The 27,997-nt window shown below is 36.0% G+C and overlaps 1 protein-coding gene and 1 long non-coding RNA gene across 4 annotated transcripts; one reads left to right on the forward strand and one right to left on the reverse strand.

Moving 5' to 3' along the window:
* The first annotated feature begins 103 nt into the window (after nt 1–103).
* Nucleotides 104–27,970, forward strand: LOC124445305 (FRAS1-related extracellular matrix protein 2-like). 3 transcript variants are annotated; one of them, XM_046996014.1, is made up of 19 exons: nt 104–585; nt 9,270–11,874; nt 15,208–15,573; nt 15,957–17,087; nt 17,272–18,630; nt 19,036–19,161; nt 19,286–19,380; nt 19,667–19,823; nt 19,956–20,105; nt 20,311–20,520; nt 20,747–21,112; nt 21,287–21,468; nt 21,705–21,989; nt 22,219–23,281; nt 23,992–24,176; nt 24,341–24,545; nt 25,411–25,598; nt 26,009–26,155; nt 26,852–27,970. In XM_046996014.1, exons 2-19 carry the CDS (start codon nt 9,288–9,290, stop codon nt 27,287–27,289), a joined length of 9,240 nt encoding a protein of 3,079 aa, XP_046851970.1. In that variant the 5' UTR covers nt 104–585; nt 9,270–9,287; the 3' UTR covers nt 27,290–27,970. The 3 variants fall into 3 exon arrangements, with proteins under 3 accessions (XP_046851970.1, XP_046851969.1, XP_046851971.1); XM_046996013.1 differs by lacking the exon at nt 104–585 and adding an exon at nt 8,030–8,215; XM_046996015.1 differs by lacking the exon at nt 104–585 and adding an exon at nt 8,797–8,892.
* On the reverse strand, nt 4,768–5,532 carry LOC124445322. Its single transcript, XR_006948114.1, has 2 exons — nt 5,343–5,532; nt 4,768–4,963 (listed from the first exon to the last, which is right to left on the reverse strand). It is a non-coding gene; the product is annotated as an uncharacterized LOC124445322 (long non-coding RNA).
* Nucleotides 27,971–27,997: the final 27 nt, after the last annotated feature.

The raw sequence follows: 27,997 nt of genomic DNA on the forward strand, positions 1-27,997 counted from the left end.
TGGTAGTATTCAATTATGGCCAAATCAGACCATTTTGGCAACAGGAGAATATAAAAGATTATTAACAGCAGTTATTACATTCTTTATGTTTATCAAGATACAAGCATCTGCCTTACCACTCGTAACTGTACCATGGTCAATAAGAAGATACAGCGTCAGATAAACATGGTGACATGAACGGAACTGTTTCTCACTTAGCAGCTGAGAGTTTCGCGACATGAGTGCTTCCGGTTGTAAAGAACGACAACAACTTTAATTGGGTTAAAAGATTAGATAAGTGCCACAAGGCCTCGCACCGTGGCGTGTTCATAATACTTTATCATCTCATTTTGGTAAATAAATAGCATAGTGATAATAATGTGAATAGTAGTCGGGAAACATCAGATATATTGAAACCGAAAGCAAGACGAGGGCGTATATCTGTGATCGTGCAGTTCTTTAGAATTCCATTCCATATATAATAATATCATTGACGAGAAACTTAAAGACATATACAACTGTCATCAAAAGAATCTTTCAATTTCACACTTCAAATAGTCAGATTTGACTGCTACATCCACGCGTGGAAATTGATCAACGTTTAAGGTAAATCCAGTACTATGTAGTTTGTATAAGACGTCTGTATGCTATAGGCAGGATTGCGAAGTTTACAAAATAATCATTCTCAGTGCAAACAAAAACTGTGTCATAACAGAAGCAGTGCTGGTCATGTACGAAAATAGTTTTGCAACGTCCTTCTCTCAACAGATGACTCACAAATAGTCTGAAAGATTTGCGTTGTAGTCCATAGCCACATGGTAGTAAATTTGACTTTTAGGCAAGTTTTTAACATCAAACTTTTTATGCGTACATTGCATTAAGAAAAATAGCTTCTAGTACTAGCCATTCCCTGATTATCTTCTAATGCGTTCCGCACCTTAAAAGTTTGACGTTTGAAATCGACCTTACAGATACTCTATCAAATTGTAATATGTTTACCATTGACCCCTATGTCATTACCCAAGGTTGGCGCTTTTTATCCATATCTACTCGAAGAACATTGCTTTCATAAACGTATGTATTAAATCGACCATGCAATGTGGTCTTTCGAGTATTCATTAACGCGCTGCTCTGCTGTAGTACATTTTTGTGCTCTCTACCTAGTACAGACGCGGTCTAAATGTTGCGTTTAAATTTGAAATCCTTGGCAGCATTGTAACGGCAATATGTCCCTGATGTAAGATGCAAACTCTGCTCCAACAAATTATGCAGCAATGTAAAATCAAAACACATTTGATATAGATGAAACTAGGGGCTTCGTATCAAAAAGTGTATACAGTATAAATTAAGACAAGATGATAATACTTTAGCATTTAGAAAACATTTAATCCAACACTTAACTCTGGTTTGTGGTGTATTGAAGAATCAGCGTGATTCAAAAGAGATGTTTACATACTATATGAACAGTTATTTATCATTTATCTGTTGTGTGCAAATACGCACATGTTATGTAATTCATCATTGAAATTCATTCTTTGATGAAAACCTGGGACTCTTCTATGATATACACGTACTTTAAATTAAACATAGCAATACATGTGTTACATCGCAACCAGCTGCCAAGTGCAAGGTGTAAGGAGACATTTAATCTCTTTATTTGGTTAAAATGCCAATCTTGAAAAAGCATCGACTTACCTAACTATTTATTTAGCCTTTCTCAAGGAAGTTATGGTTCTTAACATAATTATAATTAGAAAGATTTTGCTATGGCAGCAATAACATAAACCTGATGCTATACCATGCTCATCAATACAGACATGACAATATAGCTATTGCATTACACCAAACTTTATCTACATGTCACTTATTCTGCTACATTTAGCAGTTAATAGCAACAAATATAAGTTTCTTTTGAGTATTGCATGATGAACAAATTGGATCAAAACGAACTGATTGAATTTAATGAGACTGAATATTAGTAATGAAAATAAGAATGATGATTTTCTATCGCGTTGTCAACTGTTTCATTTCAATGTGTTGAATATATCTGAATAAAAGCAATATTTCTGAAAGCTTTCAATCTGTGTTGAATGATGATCGAAGAAAACTGTTTGATGACTGCGAAAATAAAATACAGCTAACCAATAACACAATTGTGGAACATTACTCTTTGTAAAAACAAAAATGGCGCCGTCAACTCCTATTAATTGTGTAATTTTTAGTGACTAGCTATCCATTGGACTGATGTGTTGAAAATATCGACAATAGCAATATATGTTCCAGACAAGAACTGGAGCCCTTTTATTTTTTTTTCGTAAATTAAGTTAGAAAAACATGATTAGCCGATGAGTGATGCAGATATTGTGTCCAAAAATACACATATCCCATTTATAACCACGTGTGGTGAGGTTTAATTAATCCTCTTTTCATGCAAAATTCTTTGCGTGCAATCACAAAGAAGGATAAAGCATGTGAAAAAATTACCTATACAAAATCATCACAAAGATTAAATCTTCACTCTTCGTGTGCGAACATAATTGGCCATGGCCAGTTTCATAAATGCAATTTAGCTTTAACGCTATCAATAACTTGTACAAAAGTTATTTGTCCGACTATCTTAAATAACATCACATCTAACGCACCAAACAATGAAAATTGTTGCTAATTTTTTCGACCCAAATTTACACTACCCTGTTTGAATCATTAAGCATGCAGGAACATTTGAAATAATGTTTAAACTTTGAAGAGTGAAGACATATCAGTTTTTTGCAGTGAGTAGTATAGTAAGATTTGTAACTGTAATGTAATAGAAAGACTTACGCATTTTGACCTAATGTCAGTCCAGGGATATTTAATATTCTATTGAATTTTTAAGTTAATGCGGATTTTGGAGATAATGCTTATTAAGTTCGAAATACGATAACGTGGGAAATGCTAACATCGCCTTTCTTCACAAACACCTTGTAGAACGCAAAATATATAAAATACATTATTATTAGTGGTATGCAGCTCCTCGTTTCACTTTTTTAATTGTCCTGTATTTCGTACAATTAAGATCATTGGTGCCAGGATGAAGAGCGTGTTTCCGCAATTTTCGAGATTTTTGTGATTATCGATTTGACCTCGACAAAACTACAACATCAATATTTATAAAGCATGAAATAACCATACGATGAGCATTTCATCGTTCAAAAATTCATCAAACGTCATTGCTAAATTTTAATCAAATTTTTTCTACCTTGTGGTGCTTTGTGAGCCCATTATTAATTAATAAAATGCTTATGGCTTATAAAAGTATTGTAAGTCATGCAGTCAAGTCAATCTGTAACCAACTAAGCCCCCCACTAGTCAATTTGTCTGTCTCATACCTCAAGTCACACTCCATATATGGGGAATTTCTCAAACAAATTGTCAATTTGTCTTTGCTATTAAACGTAAATAAACAATTAACGAGGTATTTCCTTTTTGCACTTCAAAATAAAAAAATTTCCCAAGCAAATAGTTCCAAACAAAAGTATAGCAAGAAGATTAATTGCTGATGGATACTTATTAACTGCTGTTACTGTAATGATAGTCATATCAAATACAGAGTTTTGAACTTTGAAGAATTTTTTGTCACGCGTGGGGATGGGGTTAGGGTAAGGTTTAGGGACATACCTGCTCGTATGGTATACGAGCACCAACGCCATAAGCTATTTTTCGAAGCTAAGTTTCAATTTCTTATTATTGATATAAAGTCCTGGGAATGGGGCATTTTGAAATTATCGGTGTCAACTTTGCCTACTGGCCGTAGATGTCTTCATGTTGACCGTTATGCCTTTAAATTTCACGGTCTGCGCATGTTTCCCTGCTCTTTAGGACAGAATACTGCGGAAATTTCATGGACAGCGCCACGTAATTGAACCTGGTTGGGGTTACGACTTACATATAGAAAATGTACGGTGTCTTACTTTGCCTCAAGTTAAGCTAAAATATATAAACGTTAACAAAAACTTTATCTTGAGGAAAAAGTGGGGGATGCTTTCGTCTCACAGCCTCCCCCCTCCCATTTGGCGCCTTTCCTGAATTTAAGAATATTTTACGCTTGTTGTCAACTATACTATCTCCAAAATATTCGTCTGTTTGTTTGGTATAGTTTAGTGTTAATGCTTTTGTGACCTGAGCACCATTTGAAATTTCGAAATAGCAATGTAACAAAATTTGAAAATAGTCTTGACTTTAGGCATTGATTCTCTTAAAACTTTGTAACATTCAAGGAAAAACTGGTTTTGACCTTATTTTTTCTACTTTCCAGACAAGCTTTAAGAGTACGAGAGTAATTGAAAAGTGGATCTACATATACCTTTTATAGACTCCAGTGTCGGTAAATAAATTATAACTGACCGTCAATAGATAAAATTGTATTCTTAGAAATTATCAACGAATTGCTATGTTGTAAAGGTATTTTGAATTAGCAGGTGTAATCGATTTTGCTTTACTCTGGATCGCTGAAGGTTGACTTGTACTACCCGATTATGAATTAAATGTTCGAATATTTCATAAAAATTAAAATGAGGAAAGTTCGAGAACAAAAATTGAGAGTATATTGCCTCAAAAGGTGGGAAAACTTCCGACTCAGCCAGTCTCAGAGAGTGCAAATTGTTTAGCTTTCCGTTTTTGCTTTTCTTCAATGTCGTGCTGCTACAGTCATGCAGTTATGTTTATCAAACTTCAAATCTCAATTCAATTGATGAATGCTTGGCGATTAAGGAGTGATTCTTTAAAAAATTAAATATAGTGCAATAAATGTTGTCTTGATGTATGTCTAATTGATACTGTCAAATAATTATATTCAACGTTACCATGCTAAAGCCAAATTAGTCAAGTAAGAATGTTATAAAATCAATTTTGAACAAAAGTATAATGCAATAAATAGTCTCCACGGAAAGTTATAATAAAAATATTATTCTTTTTCCTTGAATAAGAGCATTTGACCTGCATTGCTCTAAAAATATAATATGTACAACTTTAACGCTACTCTCTGTCTCTCAGTCATAGCTAATACACAAATGCCTACTAGAAAAATGAAAGGCGGCTTTGTAACGATTGCATGACGTATCATTGAGATCGTGAATGGAAGTAATCTTCATGTCTGTGTGTGTCATAAATTTTCATCAGTATTTGAACTCATTTTGAAAAGGATTTTTACACTTGAAATTAACATGACAATTTACACTTGAGTCTACAAGTACATACCCCTAAAGGGACTGGAAATGAGTCCGTATCAAAAACGCATTAATTACTTTCAAAGCAGCAAAGACAACATATTTATCAACTTTATGTACGATATGTTACCATACACCTTGCTACTAGACGATACTTACTCGTCGGTGCTCGCCGTTGTCTTAACATTTTGGTTCCTTAGGTAATCTATCCTGGAAAATCAACTATTTTAGTCCATAAACCTCAAAAATGTGTCATTCTTTCATAGCAATTCCAAAAGTCTTCTTGTTGACCGTTTTATCACAAAGCAAAGCGACGAAAAGAATTTAATGTTTGTATTCTTCCTTTTTGACGAACGTTTTATTACTCGTCAAACTAAGAATAATCACAATGGAGAGAATTGGCATACATAATAGTACAAATATTCTCATTGATAATTGGTCACAACGTTGCTTATTACGTAGTTTTATTTGCTGACGTCAAACACTATAACTTTGCCTTGCATTTTTTATGACATATTGCCTTCGCTAATAATTATATAAATGATGACATGAGAAACCTTTTAAACTCTGAAAGAAATTTTGCATAAAGACATTAAGCACAACTCTCTGGATACGACCTATTGGTAGCTTTTTGTGGTAAGTGTGCCAGTAGTTAATAAAAGATCGAACACGAACGAAAAGAATATTTTGGAAAACGTATTAATATCAAATAAAGATAAATCGTGGGGATTACAAAGTGGCCTCTTCTGAGATTTAGTCTTTTCTGTTGAAATCATTTTCCTCCGTGAGAAAAACAGTTGTAAATTTTCCCCAGGTGAATTCAAATTTGACTTGTTTTCGCAGAATTATAAAAATGACCAGTTTAATGTTATAGAAACAATAAAAATAAACGGTTATTAAAGGAAATTAAAGTAAACATAAAATCTTTTAATTCAATTTGGTGTTTATATTAGGTCAAATTTCACTCAATCACTATGACAACGTTTAGCCTTCAATCGCAGCAAATAAGAGTGTTTATGCAGCTAAAAAGGATATGAAATCCAATAAAACAATAAAATAAAATATCAAATCACGCAGAACTGTCAAATCTGTGTATTTCTCATGCAATTAGCGCTAAACCTTCTTATTAAGCATACTTGCCTGTTTAAGTTTGCAGTTCAGTGATATTCTTCATGCAGTTCTTTGCAAATATTCAGTCGAAGTTAAAAATAATTTGTAAGCTCCTTTGAACAACAGCAAAACACCATGTAGACAAACTTAGTTAAAAAAGCCAAGGAATTTGCGTGTAAAGCAAATTACTTAGCGTTGGCCTCATAATTCATTGAAAGAACAAAGAGTTGATAAGCAGGATTTTAATTTGTTCATCCTATTATCGCTTACATACACCTAACATAAACGAGTTGACCTACTCCACCTACGAACGTTGCTGTATAATACTTGCAGCAGGCGTCTATGATGATTTGTGTTCAATCAAAACCACATCGCAGCATCATATACGTTTTGACTAATAGCTAAAAGCAGCTTGCTGTGTAATATCTCCTAGCATAAGTCAATAAGTCGACAAGGAGTTTATTATCGATAAGGAATATGTATCAGCATGTAGTGTTTCTACTATCTCAATGTTCATATCGTTTGATATGAAAAAGGGGGTGGTATTTATGTTTGTTTGGCATTAAATTTTCATACAAATCGTTTAAGGGGAGGGGGGTGTAATAGTTGGCGTACGTTTGAAAATTAAAATACACCTCAGCTGTCACTGCTTATAGCAATATGTATATTTTGAATGAAAAAAATGACGAACGGCAGGTGGGCGATTTTGATCAAAAATTTTTCATTGTAACAGTTGAGAAATGGTTTATGAAACAATAAATAACATCTTTTCGCTTAATAAATATAGATTCTGGATTGTTCACTGTCATGGATTGCAAAGAATGCAGTTGAATTACTTTTCTATTCATAATTGTTACTTTTATGCAATAGCACACTTTATCAGCAAGTGCATAGTCCATATTTGCCATCATCTATCATGGTATGTGTCAATCCCCTAAGAGATGACGATTTTAAGTACTTGCATAAACATGGGATTGTTGCTATAATTAGTTTTATAAATGATTTCATCATCTGCTCATCAGCCCATGAGTTGAAATCGTCTTTGCTAGCATATGTTCTAGAACACGGAAATGTTAATATATATGGTTTTTAAATTTATTAATAGTGAATGCAACATAATCATCTTGACTGGAAATCCCTCGAATGTGCAATCAGTGTTATAAAGGACAATGCCAATATTTTATTTTTTATATTCAAGGTGGCCTGACTTTGTGACAACCAAAAAGTTCTGTAATTAGTTTGGAAAATGTCACAAGGGCATGCCTTGTTAAATTGTATTTTATAATTTAGCTCTTCGTCACATTCATTGAGATGAGATTGAAATACGTAGCCATCTCCCGTGAGAACCCGACATTGTTTGGTGTTGTTCGGTGTCAATCAAATTACCAATAAAACATTAAATTGAGCATGTGCGACACTGTAGCCGTTATGATAAAATATCTGTTTACTGAATGATTGAGATAAAATTCTCTGGACTCAGGATAAACACATGCATGCATGTCAAAATAAAGTTAATGACGAACAAGTGTGCAAGATAAACAACTGTCATTGTAAGGTGGTTTTCACTTCAATCAGCCTACCTGTTGAATGAACAAAACTGCTTTAAATTCCTGCAATTGTTTGAGTATCAAGCCACTGTGTGAACATTTTGGCTCAATCTCATTAGAGTAAAGTTCCCATGGCACGCTGGGAACACATACACACCATGCAAAACGATGTTGTGCTGACGCAGAGAGGTCACAGCAGTGTAGTTCACAAGCGCGGGCATGTGCCTAAAGAAATATATATCTTTGTCTACCGCATGCTGATTGCTAATCTTTGAGTTAGCCATAAGCCCTATGCATCTTTTTGTTTATACTATATTTTGGACGGAGCATCATATGGACGAACAGCAACTTATGTACAGCAAATTAAACAAAAAGGTCTGTTGATGAAGCTTAGATAATTTCATAGTGCAGATAGTATGTGCTCAATTCAACTAAACAACACGTGTCAAAAGCAAATTTTTGCATGCAGTCGATGTAAACAAGAGCCAGGGTGAGAGTGAATACTTTGGGTGAAACAAATCATCAGTAAAAGCAAGCGGCTTTACAAGACCAAGGGCGAAATCAGCGAACACAAGTTTTAAAATTTCATTATTAAACTACCTGTGCGAAATGTTTTCGTTAGTCATGTTTTCTTTAGCTAAATTAAACAAACTTGAGTATGTTAAGTGGTTGGTGTTCCGTAAGAGTGCTAAACGGCTGTTAAACGAATTCTTACTCACGCAAACGTGTGCTTTGTAAACGCAACTCTAACGCACACTCTATCGACTAACTATGGACTTCATTGTCTACATCGATGGTTATAATTCAAATAGCAGTTTCTAACGAAAAAAGCCGATTCTAATTTCCTTCGTTAACCACAAAGGTCATACATTTATTCGTCTCCTAAATTGAAAGTACCCCCCATGGACTAGTTTGTTTTGATATATTAGAAATACAAAGCGCAATAGTCAAACGTTCTTTGACGGCATTGTGAGCCTTGCCGAGCTATATCAAAGTAAAGGCAACAGTTTATTGAGTACAATAATTTGAAAAGTTACTCCCTGCAAACGAAGGTATAAATTATATATATCACTTCTAAACAGGTAATCGTATTTGGAAAATTGTCTCTAAATTTCGAACAGTACGCGGGAAATTTTTGTTATCGTTCGCATAAGTCTGGTATATTTTTCATGGCACGAGAAAATGTGTCATTAGCGTGTCGCACGTTTTGCTGTCTTTGACGTTTTGTTTATGGCTACGTTTCTTTGAGTATAGATTATCGTGATATAATTGAAAACATGATAATGGCCCTGTGATAATAGGCGTACTGTCACAACCATGTTTAACTTGATCAGAATAACGACATTGTGCCATGAAAGCGTGGTCGATTTCTCAAGCAAATCACACTGTTCTTCGTTATATTCTTCCTAACACATTCTTTCCTTTACAGGCCTGATAAGTACACACAATGATTACGATGTACTTGCAAGTGTTTGGAATTATGGCGATGTATGTCGTGTCTTTAGTAGCTGGTGGTGAGCAAATTCCGAAGATCGCTCGAAATAACGCTCTTGTTGTGCCATACGGTAGGTCCGCATGGCTTGACCCACAAGAGCATTTGTTTATTGAAGTTCCTAAGAGATGTCGGTGTGAGGTCACCGTGGTTCGTGATGATCCACTTGCGGAGAGAACCGGTTATTTAACACCGGATGAATTTTCTTGTCGATTTTCCCAAGGCAAAGTAAAATACGTCCACCTTGGTTCAAAAGCACCAAGTGAAGATTTCGTGAAGTTGAGTGTCCGACTTGATTGCCCGACCAGCACATTTCTTCGTCGTATTGCTTTGGAAGTAAACGTGAATTTTGTGCCAATGAATATAGTTCAGATAAAAAAGGATCTGATCGTAAGTGAACCTGGCCGTGTCTCATCAGCTATCGACAGTCAAATATTGGAGTTTACTTACGATCAACAAAGCACAAAAGATTGTCGGATAGTAATTCGTGACTCAGAAAAAGGACTGCCTCGCTATGGTGAGTTGCTCAATGCCACAATGGCTCTTAGAAAAATGATAAATTGTACCGCTTTCCTTGCTGCGGATGTACGCTACAAGCACACGAGAGGAGCTTTATCGTCAAACAGAGACTACATTCCCTTGCTGGTAGAAGTTCTTTTGGAAAATGGCCAACGCGAGGTGGAACACTTTCAACTAGCTGTGAGGATAATGGGTGCAAGAAAAAACGAACGACCAAAGGCCTCTTTTCAGGCTTTAGAGTTAATGTCAGTGGATCAACATGTCACAACGCTGATCACCACCGATGTTCTTGATGCTGAAGATAAAGAAACCAATGCGGACTATTTAATATTCAATATTACTAAGCCACTAATCCCCGAGAAAGGTTACATTGTTAACACTGATGATCTTTACACCCCAATTACATCCTTTTATAGAAAGGACTTAAAGGAATTGAAAATTGCTTACAAGCCTCCGTCGAAAATGATCAATTTTAGGCAAACCTTAGAGATTTTGTTTGAAGTGATCGATGCAGAAGCACTGCATTCTTTGCCTATACGTTTGTTGATTGAAGTTCGACCTAGAACCACGTTAGCTCCGATAGTTACAAAAAACAAGGAACTTGTGCTTTTCGAGGGTCAATCAAGAATTATCTCATCACAAGGAAATTTGGAAGTTATCGATAAGGATAACATAGAGGACGTGAAGGTTCAAGTTGTTGGCGGATTACGTCATGGTGAGTTGTATGTGAATGGTAAGGCAGCAAGTACTTTTACACCAGCTGACTTGGATAATGGAACTATACTTTATCAACATGATGATTCAGATACATATAGCGACAATATCATATTGAACGTCACTGATGGAGAACACCACGTCGAATTTGTATTTGTGATCAACATCATGAGTGTGGACGATCAAATGCCTATTTTGGTGGCTAATACTGGGTTAGAACTAATAAAAGGCCAACATGCAATAATTGACGAGCACTCTTTGAAAGCTTTTGATGTCGATTCTGATACCAGCAAAATAGAATTTCTCGTCGGATCTCAATTGCAGCGCGGTGCATACTGGGTAGAAGGAATGGGTGAACCGGGTCTTCAAGCTGGACTTTTGATGCTTCGGCAAACGGAAACACCAAAAAATCCAGATTTGTGGTGGAATAGAGGGGCTCACTGGGTAAGAAGCAACATCAATTCTTTTACACAGGAGGATATACAGAAAAGAAGATTGTATTATGTGCACTCTGGCACTGAAATATTCGAAGACAGATTTTATTTTCAAATGACAGACAATGCAGAAAAACCTAATCAGTCTAGTCTAAAGGTTTTCAAAATTTTCATAAAACAACACGATAAGAAGAGTCCAAAGTTAGATACGGATAGTACGTTGCTGCTTGAGGTTAGAAATTCCAACTTGGTTAAACTCACAAGAAAAATGATATGGTATACAGATGAGGATTCGAATGATTTAGACCTTTTTTATACAATTGACAAAGCTCCTCACTTCCTGAATTCAGGTGAAAATGAAACAGCGGATGCTGGACACATTGTTTCCAGCGATCATCCCGAAAAAATATTGTCTACCTTTACACAAAGAATGTTACGACACCACAAAGTGGCATACAAACCACCATCTGCACTTTACCGTCACACAGACATTTACATAAAGTTTCATTTCACAGTTTATGACCCAGCTCGTAATAATGTGACAAAGCAAAAATTTTACATTTTGCTTTCAGCTGATGTAAGTCACACCGACCGTGAGAGAGTTTTTACTCTCTACTTTGATAATAATGGAAAAGTGCTTTTACCTACGAAGCAGAACTTGAAATGGCAGCAATTTACTATTGATGCTTTGCCAGCAAGTGGAGCGCTGTACAAAAGTGGACGAAGACTTGACATTTCTGATAGCTTCACAATTGAGGACATCGAAAATCAGAGAATTCTCTTTGTACCACAAAAAACCAACAATGACGGATCAGATCAGATTAGAGTAAGGAAATTCAATGGAAAGAAAATGGCAACTTTGCACATTCAGGCGGGTACGTTAACATTATACAAAGAAATAAATTGCAAATTGTTGTCGAATTGAAATTTTGCTACCAACTAATTTAGTTGATGACAAAATACTCGATTCCACCCCTTGCCGCTATAATAAGTTTTAGAAAATAGGAAATATTTGTTAGGAAGGCTTGAAATTTATGTAATCATACATGAATTTAGGTCATCTCAGCTGCATTAGACGCAGTGTGTAGTAATTTATTAGTGAACGTAGTAGCTAAGCAGCCATTAAAAATATGGTAAAATTTTTTTCAATTGCCAGCTTCTGCTCTGCAATGACAGCGAACGTTATTACGTTTATATTTGACATGCTTTTAATTGCTTTTTGGCTCAAAGCTCAAACTCGGCATCATAAAGTATTGCGGCAACGTTTTGATGAAAGCTGAAAACGGCGCTCCTTTTAGCCATTGTGTTTGGACATTTACAAATGAGCGACTAATGACAAACATCACTCACTCCAATTCATCTGTGCATCGGTATCATAACTTTGCGACTCATTCATTAGATTCACTAATTTAAAAGCAAAACAATAGTCTGTATGAGCATGCATTCAAGTAAACGAAAAACAGACCGTTCCACAAGCAACGTTAATTCAAAGGTCAGAGTAGTTGGTGTTTGTACAATGCCACGATGATACGATTACAGTATTGCATGTCGTCCGGGCACAGATGGTTTTTGATGGTCATGTTTGTGCTAGTATGAAATACATTGATTGCTCATGAACTTGTTTGTCTTTGTGTGTGTAATTTTATGACCAAAATGCCTGGTCGCAAATAATCGCGACTAAGCAAATCATTATAGTTCATGAGCAAAGATGCTGGAAGTTTATATATGAACTCTCGTACCTTTTACTGATAATCACAGCAAGAAAATGTTTGTTTTATAAGTAGTATAAATAGTTACATTGCTAAGGCATTTTAAGAATACCTACCTTGTCGAATTGTTCCAAACAGACGCTCTTGCTGGCAAGTTTTGAAAATAGTTTTCCAGCTGCGATTTAACAAGGAGTTGATTTCTTCGAGAAGAATTGAAAGTGATTCCATTCAAATATTCCAACAATCGACCCTCTTTTTGCTGGAATAGTTGTTCCGCTTGCAAAAGTGTTAGTTGTCGTTTTACCGTATTTGCCTTGCGTACTTGCTATCGTTTATTGACATTTATCAACAAATACGAACAATATCCGGCAATTCAGAAAAACAATACAACATTTAAACATACACATGTTCGTTAGGTTAGTACTAACAGTGTTTCGCTACGTGTGATTGTATGAATTAGCATACTATATGTATACTGCCCCATCAAAGAGAAGAATTGATTATGAAGCAAATGCGTACTATATTTAGATTTCACATTGACAAAGGTACTTAATATATGGTTGCTTATTCCACGCTGGTCAAGCAAACCAATATGTTTATTTTTGCAATAGAAAACTTCGTGTGTTACTACCTCAGATGAATCAGCTCCACAGAAGTGAACGGTTTTTATCGACATTCCTATTTTCTATCTTTAGGCAGATGCAATTTACGTATATATAAATATAACCTTTCGTGTTTAATTTTGTCCCAGTAAATTGCTCTTCTTGATAAGGTTCTTGAAGGGGTTCCTCGGGAAATATGCAAAAAAAATAGCTTGCACGTCGCTAGCTATTTCAAAATTTTACACGTCAAATGTGCTCATTTGTTGGAAGTATTTTGTTTTTTATTTTTAGCCTTATTTTTCCATTTCATTTATAATTGCTCTGGCTCTCTATATATAATAAATCAAAATGCTTAATTAACTAAACATTTACAATCTGTAATAATCGTAATCATATGACGATGTCTAAACGTCACTATAAAAATAGTATTTATACTATTATTTCATATCGCGTGCTGTTATAATATCATTTTAAAAATTCGGATTCCCTCGCAGCACGTCTCTGCTTAGTCTGAATAATGCCGACTGAGCTGTGCGAAGCTCTGTTTTCATAACATGACAACTTTAACAAGCTTTTCGTTTTTAAATTTTTTTAATTAGTAAAGTTAAACAAAATAATGCGAGCCATAATTGAATTAGAGATGAATCCGCCTATTGTCGACATGGATAAGCATATTATGAAAATAACCAATAAATCATTTTTGGGATGTTTTTACTGTTTCTGCATCTTATTGTCATACCCTGGCAACACTGAAATACTTAATGCGTCATTTAAATGGAGCAAACAAACACTTTTGTTTTGATTTACTTATAGCTTGTGCCAACATGTATTTTTGCCAGCATAAAACGGAACTCTGCAGGATTCTGAAACGTGCAGCAAAATGCGTATTGGCAGTGTTTGTGTATATTTTATAAAACTCTTTGTTATCCAGTGAGTCCAATTACCGTTTAATTAGATCTTGTTCCGGAAACATTGCAATACAGACGAAAGCTAATGATTGCTGTATTATTTTGAAAATATGCTTTTATTTGAGGGGGGTATCTTCATATATCTCTAGGCTTTATTAGCAGACTCCAGAGTGTGCTCACATCATGATCATGAATATCATAAAAATTGATGATTTGTGGAAAGCCTGTTTGTAGGCTGTAGAGTCGAATGATATTTTACGAGTTCACCAGATTGACCTGGCTCTAAGAGAAGGGTTTCAGCGTACGTTACTCATAACATCATTTTTGACTTGAAAGCTTCCGCATAACTCAACGCACCTAAGACTTTAACATTCATTTTCCATTAGACTTTGTAAATATTCAAAAATGAGGCAAAATTATTGCTCAACAATTTCATGTTCAAAGCATATATTCCAAATTACTACAAACAAAAGGCATTGCATTATTCCCACAAAGTTTTATACCATGAAAATATCACATATGGTAAAATTATACCAGTCTTTTCCTTGCGACCTGAAATGAGAACAAGCTAGTCTTGCAACCATGCTTGCAACCTGAAATCGCATACTACGTGTGAGAACTGGGGTAGAGGCATATATCTCTATAAATAGAGAATGATGTGGTTGATAAATAGTTTTTAAACACAGACTCGAAGGTCGAGGGTTTCACATGCTCAAGAGTTCTCCCAAACGCCTCCGAGGTTTGCATAAGCCAGTGCAAACATAAAAAAACATCTTTTATTTATTTTATAAAATAATCATAATGGGAAACAGATAAGTTTTGAACAAAAGTTTTAATATTCTTCTAAAATGTATTCAAGATTGATTTGCAAATTCTCTTTGATTTGATTGATTGATTGATTGATGTAATTGGTTCAGGTCAGATTAATTTGTACAGTTTATTTGTGTTTATTTTATAATGTTTTTTGATCGATCATATTCAATTTACAGCCTCGCAGCACAAAACGACGGACACACGTGCAAGAAACCAGCACCCACCCACATTAGTAAGAAATGCAGCAATCAGCGTCGAGGAGGCGGGCTCAGCGTTCATTACCAGCCAAGAGCTTCATGCGAACGATCCTGACTCAAACGATTTGGAATTGCTTTTTATGGTAAATTCACTTCCCACGCAAGGTCACATATTGGTCAACGGAAGCATTGCAAACAGTTTTACACAAGAGGATATAATGAATAATCTCGTAATGTATTTACACGACGCCCGGGAGATAGGTGTGAATGAAGCGCACGATAACTTCAACTTAACCATGACTGATGATCCTGATGGTCTTTTGATAAGCGAATTCCACAGAGTTGGTAATATTTTATTGATTGAGCATGTCTCGAGCTTGTGTATATGAGTACTGCCTTTATTGTTCCAAATGATATATGCATGACGATAGTGGAATAGGTAGTAGTTCAAAAACGGGGGGGGGCACCCAACAGATAGAGGGGGAGGGCACAGGCTAACAAGCATATTTTATTGCGTTAATGTAAAAACTGCTGGAAATTCAAAATACGTATCTCTGGGACAATGAAGTCAGCAGTCAGCACACTAATCAAACCATGACACCGTCTACCTGGCCTACCACACTAAGTATTCCCAAAGGTCACTTCAATCTCTGCTCTCTGCACAAAGCATTTTTTGTTGAGCATAACGGCTGTATTATAAAATTATGTTTTTGCTTGTTTCTTTTCAGCAATCAAGTTCAGCGTGCGAATCTCGCCTGTTGACGATAAAAAACCGATGATCAAAGTCAACAGCTCTCTCGAAGTTTTGGAAGGCGAGAAGGCTCCTTTGACAACAGACAGACTGATTATCACTGATGAAGATACCGTACCCGATGATATTGTGTGTAGTATCGACGTTTTACCTGAGTATGGATATTTCGAAAACATCGCACCATTGCCTGGAATGGAACAGTCACAAGTCGGTATTCCAATAATGAACTTTGTCGTCCGTGATCTAATAAGTCAAAGAATCAATTATGTTCAAAATAGACATCGAGGAGTCGAACCAAAATCAGATATGTTTGCGTTCTCTTGTTCTGACGGTCTAAAGGACTCAACGCGTCATATGATGATGATTCATATTAGAGGACAAAATGATGAAATTCCAGAATTATTTCTGAACAAATTTCAGCTTGAAGAAGGTGGAAGAAAGACAATTAGTTCCGTGTTATTGAATATAGACGACGGTGATGTTCCTAAAGACATTTTGACTCTAAGATTGCTGAAGTCACCAAAACATGGTGACGTTTTAGACCAGTCAAAAACCCCTTCAGAGAGTATACGTAGCTTTTCTTTTGAAAAAATACGTCGAAATGAAATAGCTTACGTTCACGACGATTCAGAAACCAACAGAGATGTCTTAGCGTTTTTGCTTACGGACGGTATTCATGAAGTGAGAAAAGATGTCGTCATCAGCATTCTTTCCATCGATGACGAAACGCCACGTCTCGTGACCAACAATGGGATGATGCTGAGGAGCGTTGGCGAAACTCGAATGGTATCCTCACAAATGCTGCTTGCAGAAGATGACGATTCTGACAATTTTAACTTGACTTATAAATTGCGAAAGATTCCGGAAAAATCACAGTTGATGCTTTATGGACAAAATACTCTTCCTCGTAATCTGACCAAAGGATCAAAATTCAAACAAAGTGATATTAATCGTGGGTTGTTGTTTTATACAGATATGTCTTTGTTTCCTTCTACACAAAAAGAAATAATTTTTGACGTGACAGATGGCAGGAACACTTTGGTCAATCAAGTGTTTTATATATATTTCAAACCCAAAGATAAAGTCCACCCAGTCGTAATAAGCAAAGGTATGGTGCAATTTATATTGTTAGCCATTCTTAAGACCTTTGAATATTGAACATGGTGTCAAAATGAATGTCTGAAAATTGTAGTCATTGAAATATTGCACACAGAAGTTTGAGATGTATTCACAAAAATTTTAAATCTTTTTCAAAAAATATTTCATTATAAGACGCATTGTTTTAAATTTAGGAATCAATCTGAAGAAAGGCACATCAATTACTTTAACTACCAATGTCATAACAAGTACAGACGTGGACAGTCCTGACGAAAAACTTGAGTACTACATCACTCAGCCTCCAAAAAAGGGAATAATTGCAATGGCTGGTAGACCAACCGTTCCTATTAGCAACTTCACTCAAGTCCATTTAGCCGGTCTTATGGTCAAGTACGTTCACACGAGTGAGGACGGCAGTAATATGGACAGCTTTCAATTTGAAGTGAGCGATGGTCGTCATCAAGTGTTGAGGAAGTTTTACATTTCGCTTGTAGATGGCGACAACACACGATCGACAATCAAGTACAATACGTTAACTTTGCTTGAAGGAGAGACAAAGGAATTGACATCATTTGAGCTGCAAGCGCTAGATCCAGACAACGCACCAAATACTCTTGTTTACACCATAACTCAAATTCCTGTGAACGGCTTCATCAATAAATTTGGTAAACCTGTCATGACGTTTACACAGGAGGATGTAAATAACAACCTTATAAGTTATCAACACGACGGTTCGGACACAACCACTGATTCATTTTCATTCACACTATCTGATGGCACGCATTTGGACTACTATGTCCTTCCAGATACAAAGACTTTAACTCGTAAACCGCTGAAGATTGAGATCTTTATACAACCGGTTGACGACAACACCCCGCAGATTATTATCAATCGAGGTGGAACGACACTTGAAAGAATTCCAGGTGGATCACTTGGGTTGTGTTTATGCAATGATATCCTTAAGGCTTACGATCAGGATAGCAACAGTTCTCAAGTAATCTACTTCATTTCAGACTTTCCCAATTTTGGAAGACTAGTTAATTTAGCCTATGAGAGCAAAACTATCTTCGAGTTCACCCAAAAGGATATTGATGACAGTTTGATCCACTTCGTCTTAGAAGAAAATGAAGTCAATGCGACCTCAGATAGGTTTTTCTTTGATGTCGTTGACTCTGGAATGAATGAACTATCCAACCAAAAATTTTCCTTCCATTGGGCGCATATATCGCTCGACCACACTGCTATTCAAGTTAGTGAACTTGATCGCTCAGTAACGATAGGTTTGCTCAGAAACGGATTTTTGGGCGAGTCATCTTTTGTTAGCATTCGAACTGTGGACAAAACAGCAAGAATCAACGAGGATTTTGTACCAAATTCAGCCGACCAAGTTCAATTTAATCCTGGTGAGAGGTATAAAACGTGGACCATTCTTCTCATCGACGATGATTTGTACGAAAACAATGAGCATTTCATTGTCGAGATTCATTCACCAGTAATGGCAGTGATAAGTGGGAGAAGAAAAACAAAAATAACTATAACTGATCCTGAAGATAGTAAGTGAAATAAAAATGACTAACTAAATAGTTTGGAATTAATCAAATGGAACTTTGAGAAAACTATTTATACAAACGTCATACGCGTTGCTGATTTTTCTACTTTTTCTTGTTTACTTTATTCTTTTAATGCTACTCTTTGTTTGCAATGATTCACACTGGTAGTTTTTTTTTATAGTAGTTTTAAAAATTGTCTAAATTGAATTAAAAAATTAGTGTCTTGCAAAGGCATATTCCTAAAGTTTAAGGCTACATGATGATTCTATAATATTTCTACTTTGAGGAGTAACAAAGATTCAACTTTTGTTATAAACAACAGATGCTTATTCAAACTTATAGATAGAATGATTTCTAAGCCAATTCTAACCATATTTCATTGGTCACTTTTTCAATCTCTCTCTCTAGGAGCAGTGATCTTCATGTCCAAACTCAGACAAGAGGTTGATGAATTTGCTGGTGTGGCCAATGTTGCACTTTACCGCAAAGGCGATACATCAAAGGAAGATCATATTTGGTGTGTGACCCAATCAGGTAATTGGTCCCTGCGCAAAATCATAAACCACGTGACTATTAACAAAATTGACCTATATGATCAGGTGCAATGACCTGCAATACATCTTTAAATGAACGTATTAAAGATTTTTTATTAATTTAGCTACCGCAGATGGCACTCACAAAAATGGAATTCAATCCTATTCTGACTATATAAGCAAGTTCAAAGATAAAACTGGCCTTGTCGTGTTTCATACGGTAATTATATGAAAGTAGTAGATAAAATACTTCTTAATGATCGATTTGATCAATGGTCAAGAGTAAAAATAAAGCCAATTTGTTTACTTACTACTTCGAATAGTTGAAAATTAGATTTGCGCTTTAGATATCTTAAGGGGGAGGAGAATCAAAGAACCTTGAATTACCCTCCGGGTTGACCTCAGTATCCTGTTGAGAAGATCCCTTTTATCAATGGAAGTCCTTCAGTGATGCATTATTAACATAACTAACCTTGATTGAAACGTTTTCTTAAATCTTCTGGAAGGGTGAACGAGAAAAAAATTGTTCTGTTCGATTGATTGACGACTCGCTTTATGAAGATGACGAGGAGTTTTCAGTTTCAATTTTTCCTCGTTTTCATTCCTTTATCGATCATAAGTACAACTCGTCAACAGTGGTGATCAAAGCTGACAAAAATGATGGTAATGCCTTTTTTTTAATATAATTTATACTCGTTTTCATGTGTGCACTTTGGTGAGAGAAACCTGTATAGGTTTTCAAAATACGTTTCTTTCTAGGTCGTTGTAATATTTATGTATCAAACATTTTTGCAGAACCTCGGTTTTTCTTTGAAAAAGCGAAATACGTGATTGACGAAAGCGCAGATTTTTGCGAAGTTGCTGTGAAAAGATTCGGCAGTGATCTATCTCAACCATCGTCCGTAATTGTTAGATCAAGAAAAACAAATCCACTTTCTGCGCAAGGTGTGTATTTTTATATGTACAGAGCCTCTCTGACTTGAATGGATCTACAATATTTATGATATAGCCCTGATCCAGCTTGTTGTCTTTTATTTTAATGTGACTATACCTATTTAGAATTTGTGTTCACATTGTCAAAAAATATCTGCAATGAGATCTACTGCTACATTCTTATATATGACTTCTAAAGCAAAGTCTTTCTTTTCAGCAAATAAGGACTATATTCCGGTGTCAAAAACGTTGTATTTCCCACCTGGATCGCAGACGAAATCTGTGAGGATCATGATACTTGACGATCTTGGTTTACCTATTCGGGAAGGTCTAGAATCATTTGAAGTTGTTCTTGCTTTGCCCATCAGCGCACATACTGCTATCGACCATACTGCTGTGATTATAATAAACGACACACACTCGGATTGTAAGTAAGCTTTTTATAGTTAGGTAAAAGCAATACCGTTCTCATATTCGGATACCAGACTAATTCATCACACACTAACGATGTCGTTAGAAATAACAAGCTGGTAGTAATTTTGCCATGGAAGAAATAATCGAATAAATTTTCGTATGGAAAGCTGGGTCATGATTAACATTGGAAATATAGTTTCTGAAAAATTGTACCACAATGATTAATATGCTTATTTTAGTGCCTACTATACAGTTTCAAGATTCGTCTTACATAATTAATGAAGAAGACCGAATGCTGACTGCAATACTTGTGCGTAGCGGTGATCTGTCAAAACGCTCTGCAATACGATGCTATACAAGACAGGAGACTGCCAGTGCTGGAGTGGATTATTATGAAAGATCAAACACCGATGACGACGTAGTAATATTTGAAGCAAATGAGAAGACGCAAGAATGTGTTGTTGCCATTATTGATGATTTGTTTTATGAAGGAACGGAGCAGTTCGGTCTGGTTCTGGGACAAAGCCAGCTACAGCATGGATTTGGACAAAGTTTGATTGGAAAGAGACGATGGGCTGAAGCTAAAATCATTGATATCAATGACCGTAAGTTATGAGAGGCAATCAAATCGTTGGATTTCGATTATTTCATATTTGCTCAACTTCTAATAAGCACTAGTGAACAATAATTGCCAGCTAACTTATCTTCTTTGCATACCACTCCATAAATCAATGGACCCATTCAGTTTTTCTTTATAATTATTTGGAAATTTTTTTCAGGATCGGGTATTGGATTTTTGAAGAAACGACATTTCATCAACGAACCAAAACTAGAAGATGACGAAAGGTTCGTGCGATTGATTGTGGCACGGACTGGGGATACATCAAAAACATCTAAAGTTCGACTATACACGAAGGATGGTTCTGCAAAGGCCGATGAAGATTTTGCACCTTTAAGTAAAGTAAGTTTGAATATTTCATTGCTCTACTTTTTGTGCAACAGTATACGTTGTTTTGTAATAATTTGAGTTGTTAAACTTTTAATTAATGCATGAGAGATGTAGAAAATTTATGTGGCTGTGATTTTTTTATTTAAAAACAAATCAACTGGCATAGTTTATATATGAAGATAGTTAATGGAAACTATCGGGGTCTACTTTTCTTCCATTGAATTTTTCTTTTTCCCGTTTTCATCAAGGTTTTGACTTTTGAGAAGAATGAAACAATCGTGGAAGTAAAAATAAAAATCCTTCATGATGAAGAGCGTGAAATGAGAGAAGCGTTTACTGTTCATCTTACGAGGGACAAGAACCGCGTGGCTATAATTGATAATGACAAGACAATTGTATACATCGAGGAAAACCTTCACAGGACTGGTGTGACATTTCCACTCATTCCGACTGTGGTATCTCTGAAAGATTATGACGACATAAGCAAGGCTGATGCTAAGCCTATACAGGGTTATCCTTTGATATGTGTTACGGTGAGTTTATGCAATATGTTATTTCATATGCTTAACTAACAAAAATTTTACACGTAAATATCTAGAGCAATATAGAATTTGAGTATGAAGATTTTTAATGGCCATGTCACAATCAGTTTTTTATTATTTTTACAAGTCGTTTTAAATGCAATGCTTTCTTTTCTATGTGTAATATGATAATAATTTTGACTGCAAATGAAAGTATAACATTGACATTTTTGTGTCGAAGGCCTGCGATCCCAAGCATCCTCGGTATTCTGAGACAGGTTCGTTATGTAGTCGACAGTCTATCGATAATGCAAAGACATGGTACAACTGGGAGGTTGCCGCAGCGACGGGACCTGATGGCGTTACGAGTGATTTTCGATCTATTGATTCTCAAACATTCTTTGCGAGTACCTCAATGATAACATTGGACAGTATTTATTTTGGTGCAGGTAGTCGTGTCCGTTGCACGGCTCGTGCTATCACATTTAAAAATTACAAGGGTATCGACTCGACCAGTGACCCAATAACGATAAGCCACACCAATGGTCTGTGTTTACCACAAGAAGTTGGTGATATCGGATCCGAGTCATTCTCTGCTAAAATCACCTACACTGGTTTGGAAAGTACGTCTTATCCCAACATGATCCGTGTTCGTATCTTGGTGCCTCACATCGACGGCCTTCTTCCTGCAGTATCCACGAAATCGTTGTCCAACTTTGAGATCACGTTAACCGCTGATGCTTCGCGTCGCGGGCAACATTTATGCTCGAACCTTCTTGATACCCATGAAATCCAAACAAAAAGTGGATTCTTGACCGATCAAGTAACTCAAATGTCGATTGCAACAGAACCTTATCAGTACAGCAGTAAATTACGTGGAGAATCAACTCTACGTTTTTATCGCAATTTGAATCTCGAGTCGTGTATGTGGACGTTTGAGAACTATTATACAATGTCTGAATTAATCAACAAATGTGGTGGCAGGATATCAACTGATGGTCAAGTGCGTGACCTTACGCGTTCCTATTTGTCCGTACGTGTCCCTCTTTACGTGTCCTATATATATCATTCTCCAAGTGCGCTTGGTGGTTGGATGCATCTTGATCATTCGTCCCATCTAAAGATGTCATTCACTTACAATACTGCGGTTGTATGGAAAGACGGCATTGGTCCACCTGAGGATTCAGTTCTAAAAGGCTACTTATATCCAACAGGTGTTTTGATCCGTCCACAAGACAAACGACTTGTAGTTAAATTCAGAACTGTCGCTAGATTTAGAGGAACGTTTATTCTATCGACTGAGGGTAAGTCCATTTTTCGTTTTCTACATTTCATTTTAGCTGCATCAATTCGCCCATTCAATATTACTGCTTTGACCTTTGGGATACGCGAAGGTCTTGTTTAAACAAATGATTGGTTTTCATACATTGTTTGTTTGATTGAAATCTGCATGGGAGCTGAATAGATATATGAAACGTCTGCGTATTTAATTCAGTTGCTACTTTTAAATTTTAAGGTTTCAATGTGTCATTATTAGAAATGATGCAGAACCATTTTACATTCGTGAAGAATAACAAATCGATTTATATTGAACAGAAATTTTAAATTTAACATTTTCAACCACTTGATTTGTGCAAGAAAGTATTATTATATAGTATTATATTTCACATGCTGCCGTCTTCAAAGCATCATAGTTCAGTTCCATGTTTGTAAATGTAGATCGCCCAGTGACTCTGAAAACTACTATACCTTTAAGGTTGTAGAAACGGAAGTCAACACCAACATCAACCGTCCTTTTCAAAAATACACTAACCTGGATGATCTAATCTATAAACATGGATGATTTACATCTATAAAACTCCAGGGCTCAAACCACTTTATTAGATCATTTCCATTGATCATGGGAGCAGGGGTAGTGATGATTGGTGTTAGTGAGCTTTATAGAGACTCTCTGTTACTGTTAAAAATTATCATGGCATTTGTAATATTGTGCAGTATTTCCTGCTTTCTTTAGATCAAAGCAAAATCTCAATGGTCATTTCACCAGATCAGCCAAACCTCAGCTTTCAAATGACTTTACTTCGCAGTACACCAACGTACAACTCTCCGGAACAAATGTGGGAATTCGTGTCAGAGTTTGCTGTTCGTGATTACAGTGGAACGTATTATGTCAAACTTATTCCTTGCACTGTTACACAGGTGAGAAAACATGAGGGAAGACCTGCATCGTGTTTTGTTTTTGTGACTGTTCAGACCTCTGACCACTTAAGATTTGTACAACATTTCCAAAGCTACTTCGAGCGACTTTCAAGGACTCATTTAGGCGGATTGTGTGATCACAAAGGCCTCTTTTTTCTTTTTAGAACGTGAAATATTCTACTCCCCTAACTTGCAATCCAAGAATGCCTATTACGTTTACACTACCAATCAGATTTCAGCAGACAAGTGACCCGGATGAAGTTGAGTTCAGCATTCAAACTCAATTCGTGTTGCTCTCTCGACGTGATATATGGTTATCTAACCAAACAAATAAAGTGCTGGAGCAATCCGATGCAGCGTTTTCATTGGGTAATCATGCCCTGGATTTTTTCTCTTTGATGTCTACCGTCTATGGTTTATTGCATTAAGCAAATCACCTAATCACCCAATGTATTCTTCACCTTATCCAGACCAAATTCACGCGATGCTTGATATTTAATTTGGCTTTTGCGTCTGCCACAAAGTTTTTAGTGCGAGCTCTTTCAACGTACACAGAACATGCGGCGTTAATACATCGGCGTACTAAGCTGGGGGGTGGAGTGGCAGTCTTCAAAATGTCAGGCAGACAAAGCTAGTCGAGTTTTCGTGGAAAGCTGGGTGAATTAGGTCATTTAAGATTAAAAATGTTCCTACCGCCCCCACCCCGAAAAAAAATATTGGCCCTTACGCCCATGAGTTTATACGTACGTTCTCTGTTCTTGAAAGTTATGTTTCATATTCTATCAACAATATAATTTACATGTTTGTGGATGTAGAGTCCTGAGAGGAACTGTTGTTGTTGATGTAGACTGCCGTTTCGACAACCTTAGCGGTGGACATTACTTGACTCAAAGATGACTTCCGCTACGGTTATCAAAACGTCAGTCAACATCAACAACAACAGTCCTTCTCAGGACTTTGCTAACATGGACGATCTATATCCACAAACGTGTAACGATACTCCCAGGCTCAGACGATTTACTTTTTAACAATATAATTTGTAAATTGGTATTTTTAAAATCGGGTATTACACTGTGGATTGTGGATCTATGTCACGGTAAAGATTGTTCAAATTACAATCCATATGCCTGTGAAAGGAACGTTCAATCCTAATCGTAATTCATCGATGACTCTCATTGCCAAACTTTATTGAATTCATTTTGGTAGCTCATATAACATTAAACTCAATTTTCAGGCTCAATGATCTACGGTCGTATTATGGTGGATCCACAGCAAAGTTTAGGAAGTGCTTATCGCGTATCAGTTGAGAAAATATTTGTATGCAGTGGTCTTGATGGATATATTCCACGGTATAACCCAGATAGCAAAGAATATGGTTGCCTTGCAGACTCAGATCGTCTCAGTAATCGATTCAAAATTTTGGTGAGCTTTCTAGAATTTTGGCCGTTTATCTCTTCACAGTTTCGTTTCTGTTGTCACAGATGATCTTCTTATAAACTTATGTCGTATCCATACCTCTTAAAAAATGCACCTGTCGAAGTGTTTCTTATGTGTAGATTGCCAAACCTTGAATTACTTTCTTATCAAATAATTTCTATTACGTATTCTCTGGATTTTCATTGCGATGATTCATTATCCTACATGACTGCGGGCTTCAAACATTTCTTCTTTATTTTTTATGTACAATAGTTTATTATGTTACACGATCGTTTGCCTACATACACGTCTTCTCTAACTTTTTAATCTTTGCCACAATTTATTATATTACCGGTCCGTTTGGCTTCATAAATATCTTCTATATTTTTTCATTACGATAGTTCATTATCTTACAGGACCGTGGGGCTCCATACATGATAACACAAAAGTTTGGTGATGTTCCCTTTGCCGCACAATTAGCCGTTGATGATGAAAATGCTCAAAGCTTGGTGAAGCAGCCCAACTCTGACGGTTTTAGCTTTAATAGTTCTCCGTTATTTGAAGTTAGTATTAGTACTTTTACATTATATACTTTTATTTTTATTAGTACTTTTACTTTATATAAACATGCCAGGTCCAAGGCTCGCTTGGGCCCAAGGTTTAGAAAAATTTGCTATGCACTAACTCCTCCAACTTTTTTGGAAAATGCGAACAATTACCCTTTCATTGTAAACTTCGTTTTCTTTTGGTAAAATGCCATAATGAAAACAATTCGAGTCAATGCAGTTTGAGTTCATGAAAGTTATTAACATATCGATTCGTAAATTTTGAAAATTTTGCGTTTAGCAGTTGAGGTTTGCCGCACCCTAAATCCGCCATTGGAAAAAAAACAACCCAATATAACATGACAATACAAAGGAAAAGTGTACCAATATAAAAACACAACATCAATTTTGTTTGGGTTGACTGTGACTTGAATGTACATAAAATCACAGCTCAAACATGTCTAAATGCCTTGTAAATGTGAACACTTTAGTATTAGTTATCATCAGCTTTTAAAACAGTAACATATACAAGCTTTAAAATTTTCCAGAAGGAAATCTAGAGATGGTCTCTCATCATGGTCACTTGAAACTTCTCTACGATTATCCGCATTCCCTGTAGCTACCTATAAAAATTAGTAAACTCGTTGATCCGAGATTTCGTTTTTGAGATCATCTGAAAAATATTTATGTATAATTAACGCATTGACATTTTAGGTTGCTGGCGGTCGTCAATGGTATTTACATGCAATTTACACAATCAGATCATACGGAAGCTCGAAGAGAGGCATTGGTAAACGTAGTGCAGTCTCGCATGAGATTCAGACTTCAAGAAAACGTGCAATTCGAAACGTTGCACAGTCCGACCAGGAATCGTCACACGGACCAGGATTGTTGCGGTCAATCAAACTAGTTTACAATATCAACGAAGGTCGTGATAAAGGCGTTTATGGTTTCGACGGACCTGCCGAGGCTGGAAATGGTGATTTTAACAGTTCGTCACGTCTAAAATGGGTGTTAATTGTGGTCGTTGCCGTTTGTTTCATACTTATAATTGCTGTTGTTGTTCTTGCCATGTTGTACAAGCGAAAACGTAGAACAGTGAATTCTAAGGTTATTCAACCTGGCCAACAAATGCAGGGGACTGAAGTCTAGAAAGATCTTATTTCTCGAAGTCCCATGTAATCGATTGCACTCATTTATGGTTAATGTGTTGCAAATTATGATATTCGTGACGACGAGGAAAGTGAGAGAAGAACTTCCGACAAAATACACGATGTCCATTTTTATTCACTTTATGGTCATCGTGGAAAATGTACAAAAGATTTTTAAGACAATTTAACGATTGAGTGTCGGTAGTTAATAAAATTATGCGATTTGCAATTTAGATTTCTTTATCCCAAGGGATGAAAATTTTTCCATTTGAGCCTATTTATGCTATGAGAATACTTATATATTACTCATTACTAGAGACTACCATTAGAGGGAAACAGTTGTAAAATTCTTTAAATATTCAAATATTTTAGCTTAGTGAGCATGTCGTAATTAGCATACCAACTCTGAAAATATATTTTGTACAAGTGCATGCAGCATGACTGACCGTTTCATTATTGATGAAAGGCGTGGCGTGTAGGAGTGTAAAGTGTAGTCACAGTTGATACGTAATTTTATTCAAACGAAGAAAGAGGAAACTAGTCAAACTACTTCAAATAATTATATTCAGCTATATTGTTATGAACAGCATCGATGCTACTGAGTCTAGTATTATACGACATAATAAACTAAACCTTTAATTTGTAAGAATTTTGTATTTTCATAAATTGTTCGAAAACCCAAGTGAATTAATGGTTCTTATTATATTCT

This window comes from Xenia sp. Carnegie-2017, unplaced genomic scaffold (assembly GCF_021976095.1).
Source record: "Xenia sp. Carnegie-2017 unplaced genomic scaffold, XeniaSp_v1 HiC_scaffold_22, whole genome shotgun sequence".
Taxonomy (NCBI): domain Eukaryota; kingdom Metazoa; phylum Cnidaria; class Anthozoa; order Malacalcyonacea; family Xeniidae; genus Xenia; species Xenia sp. Carnegie-2017.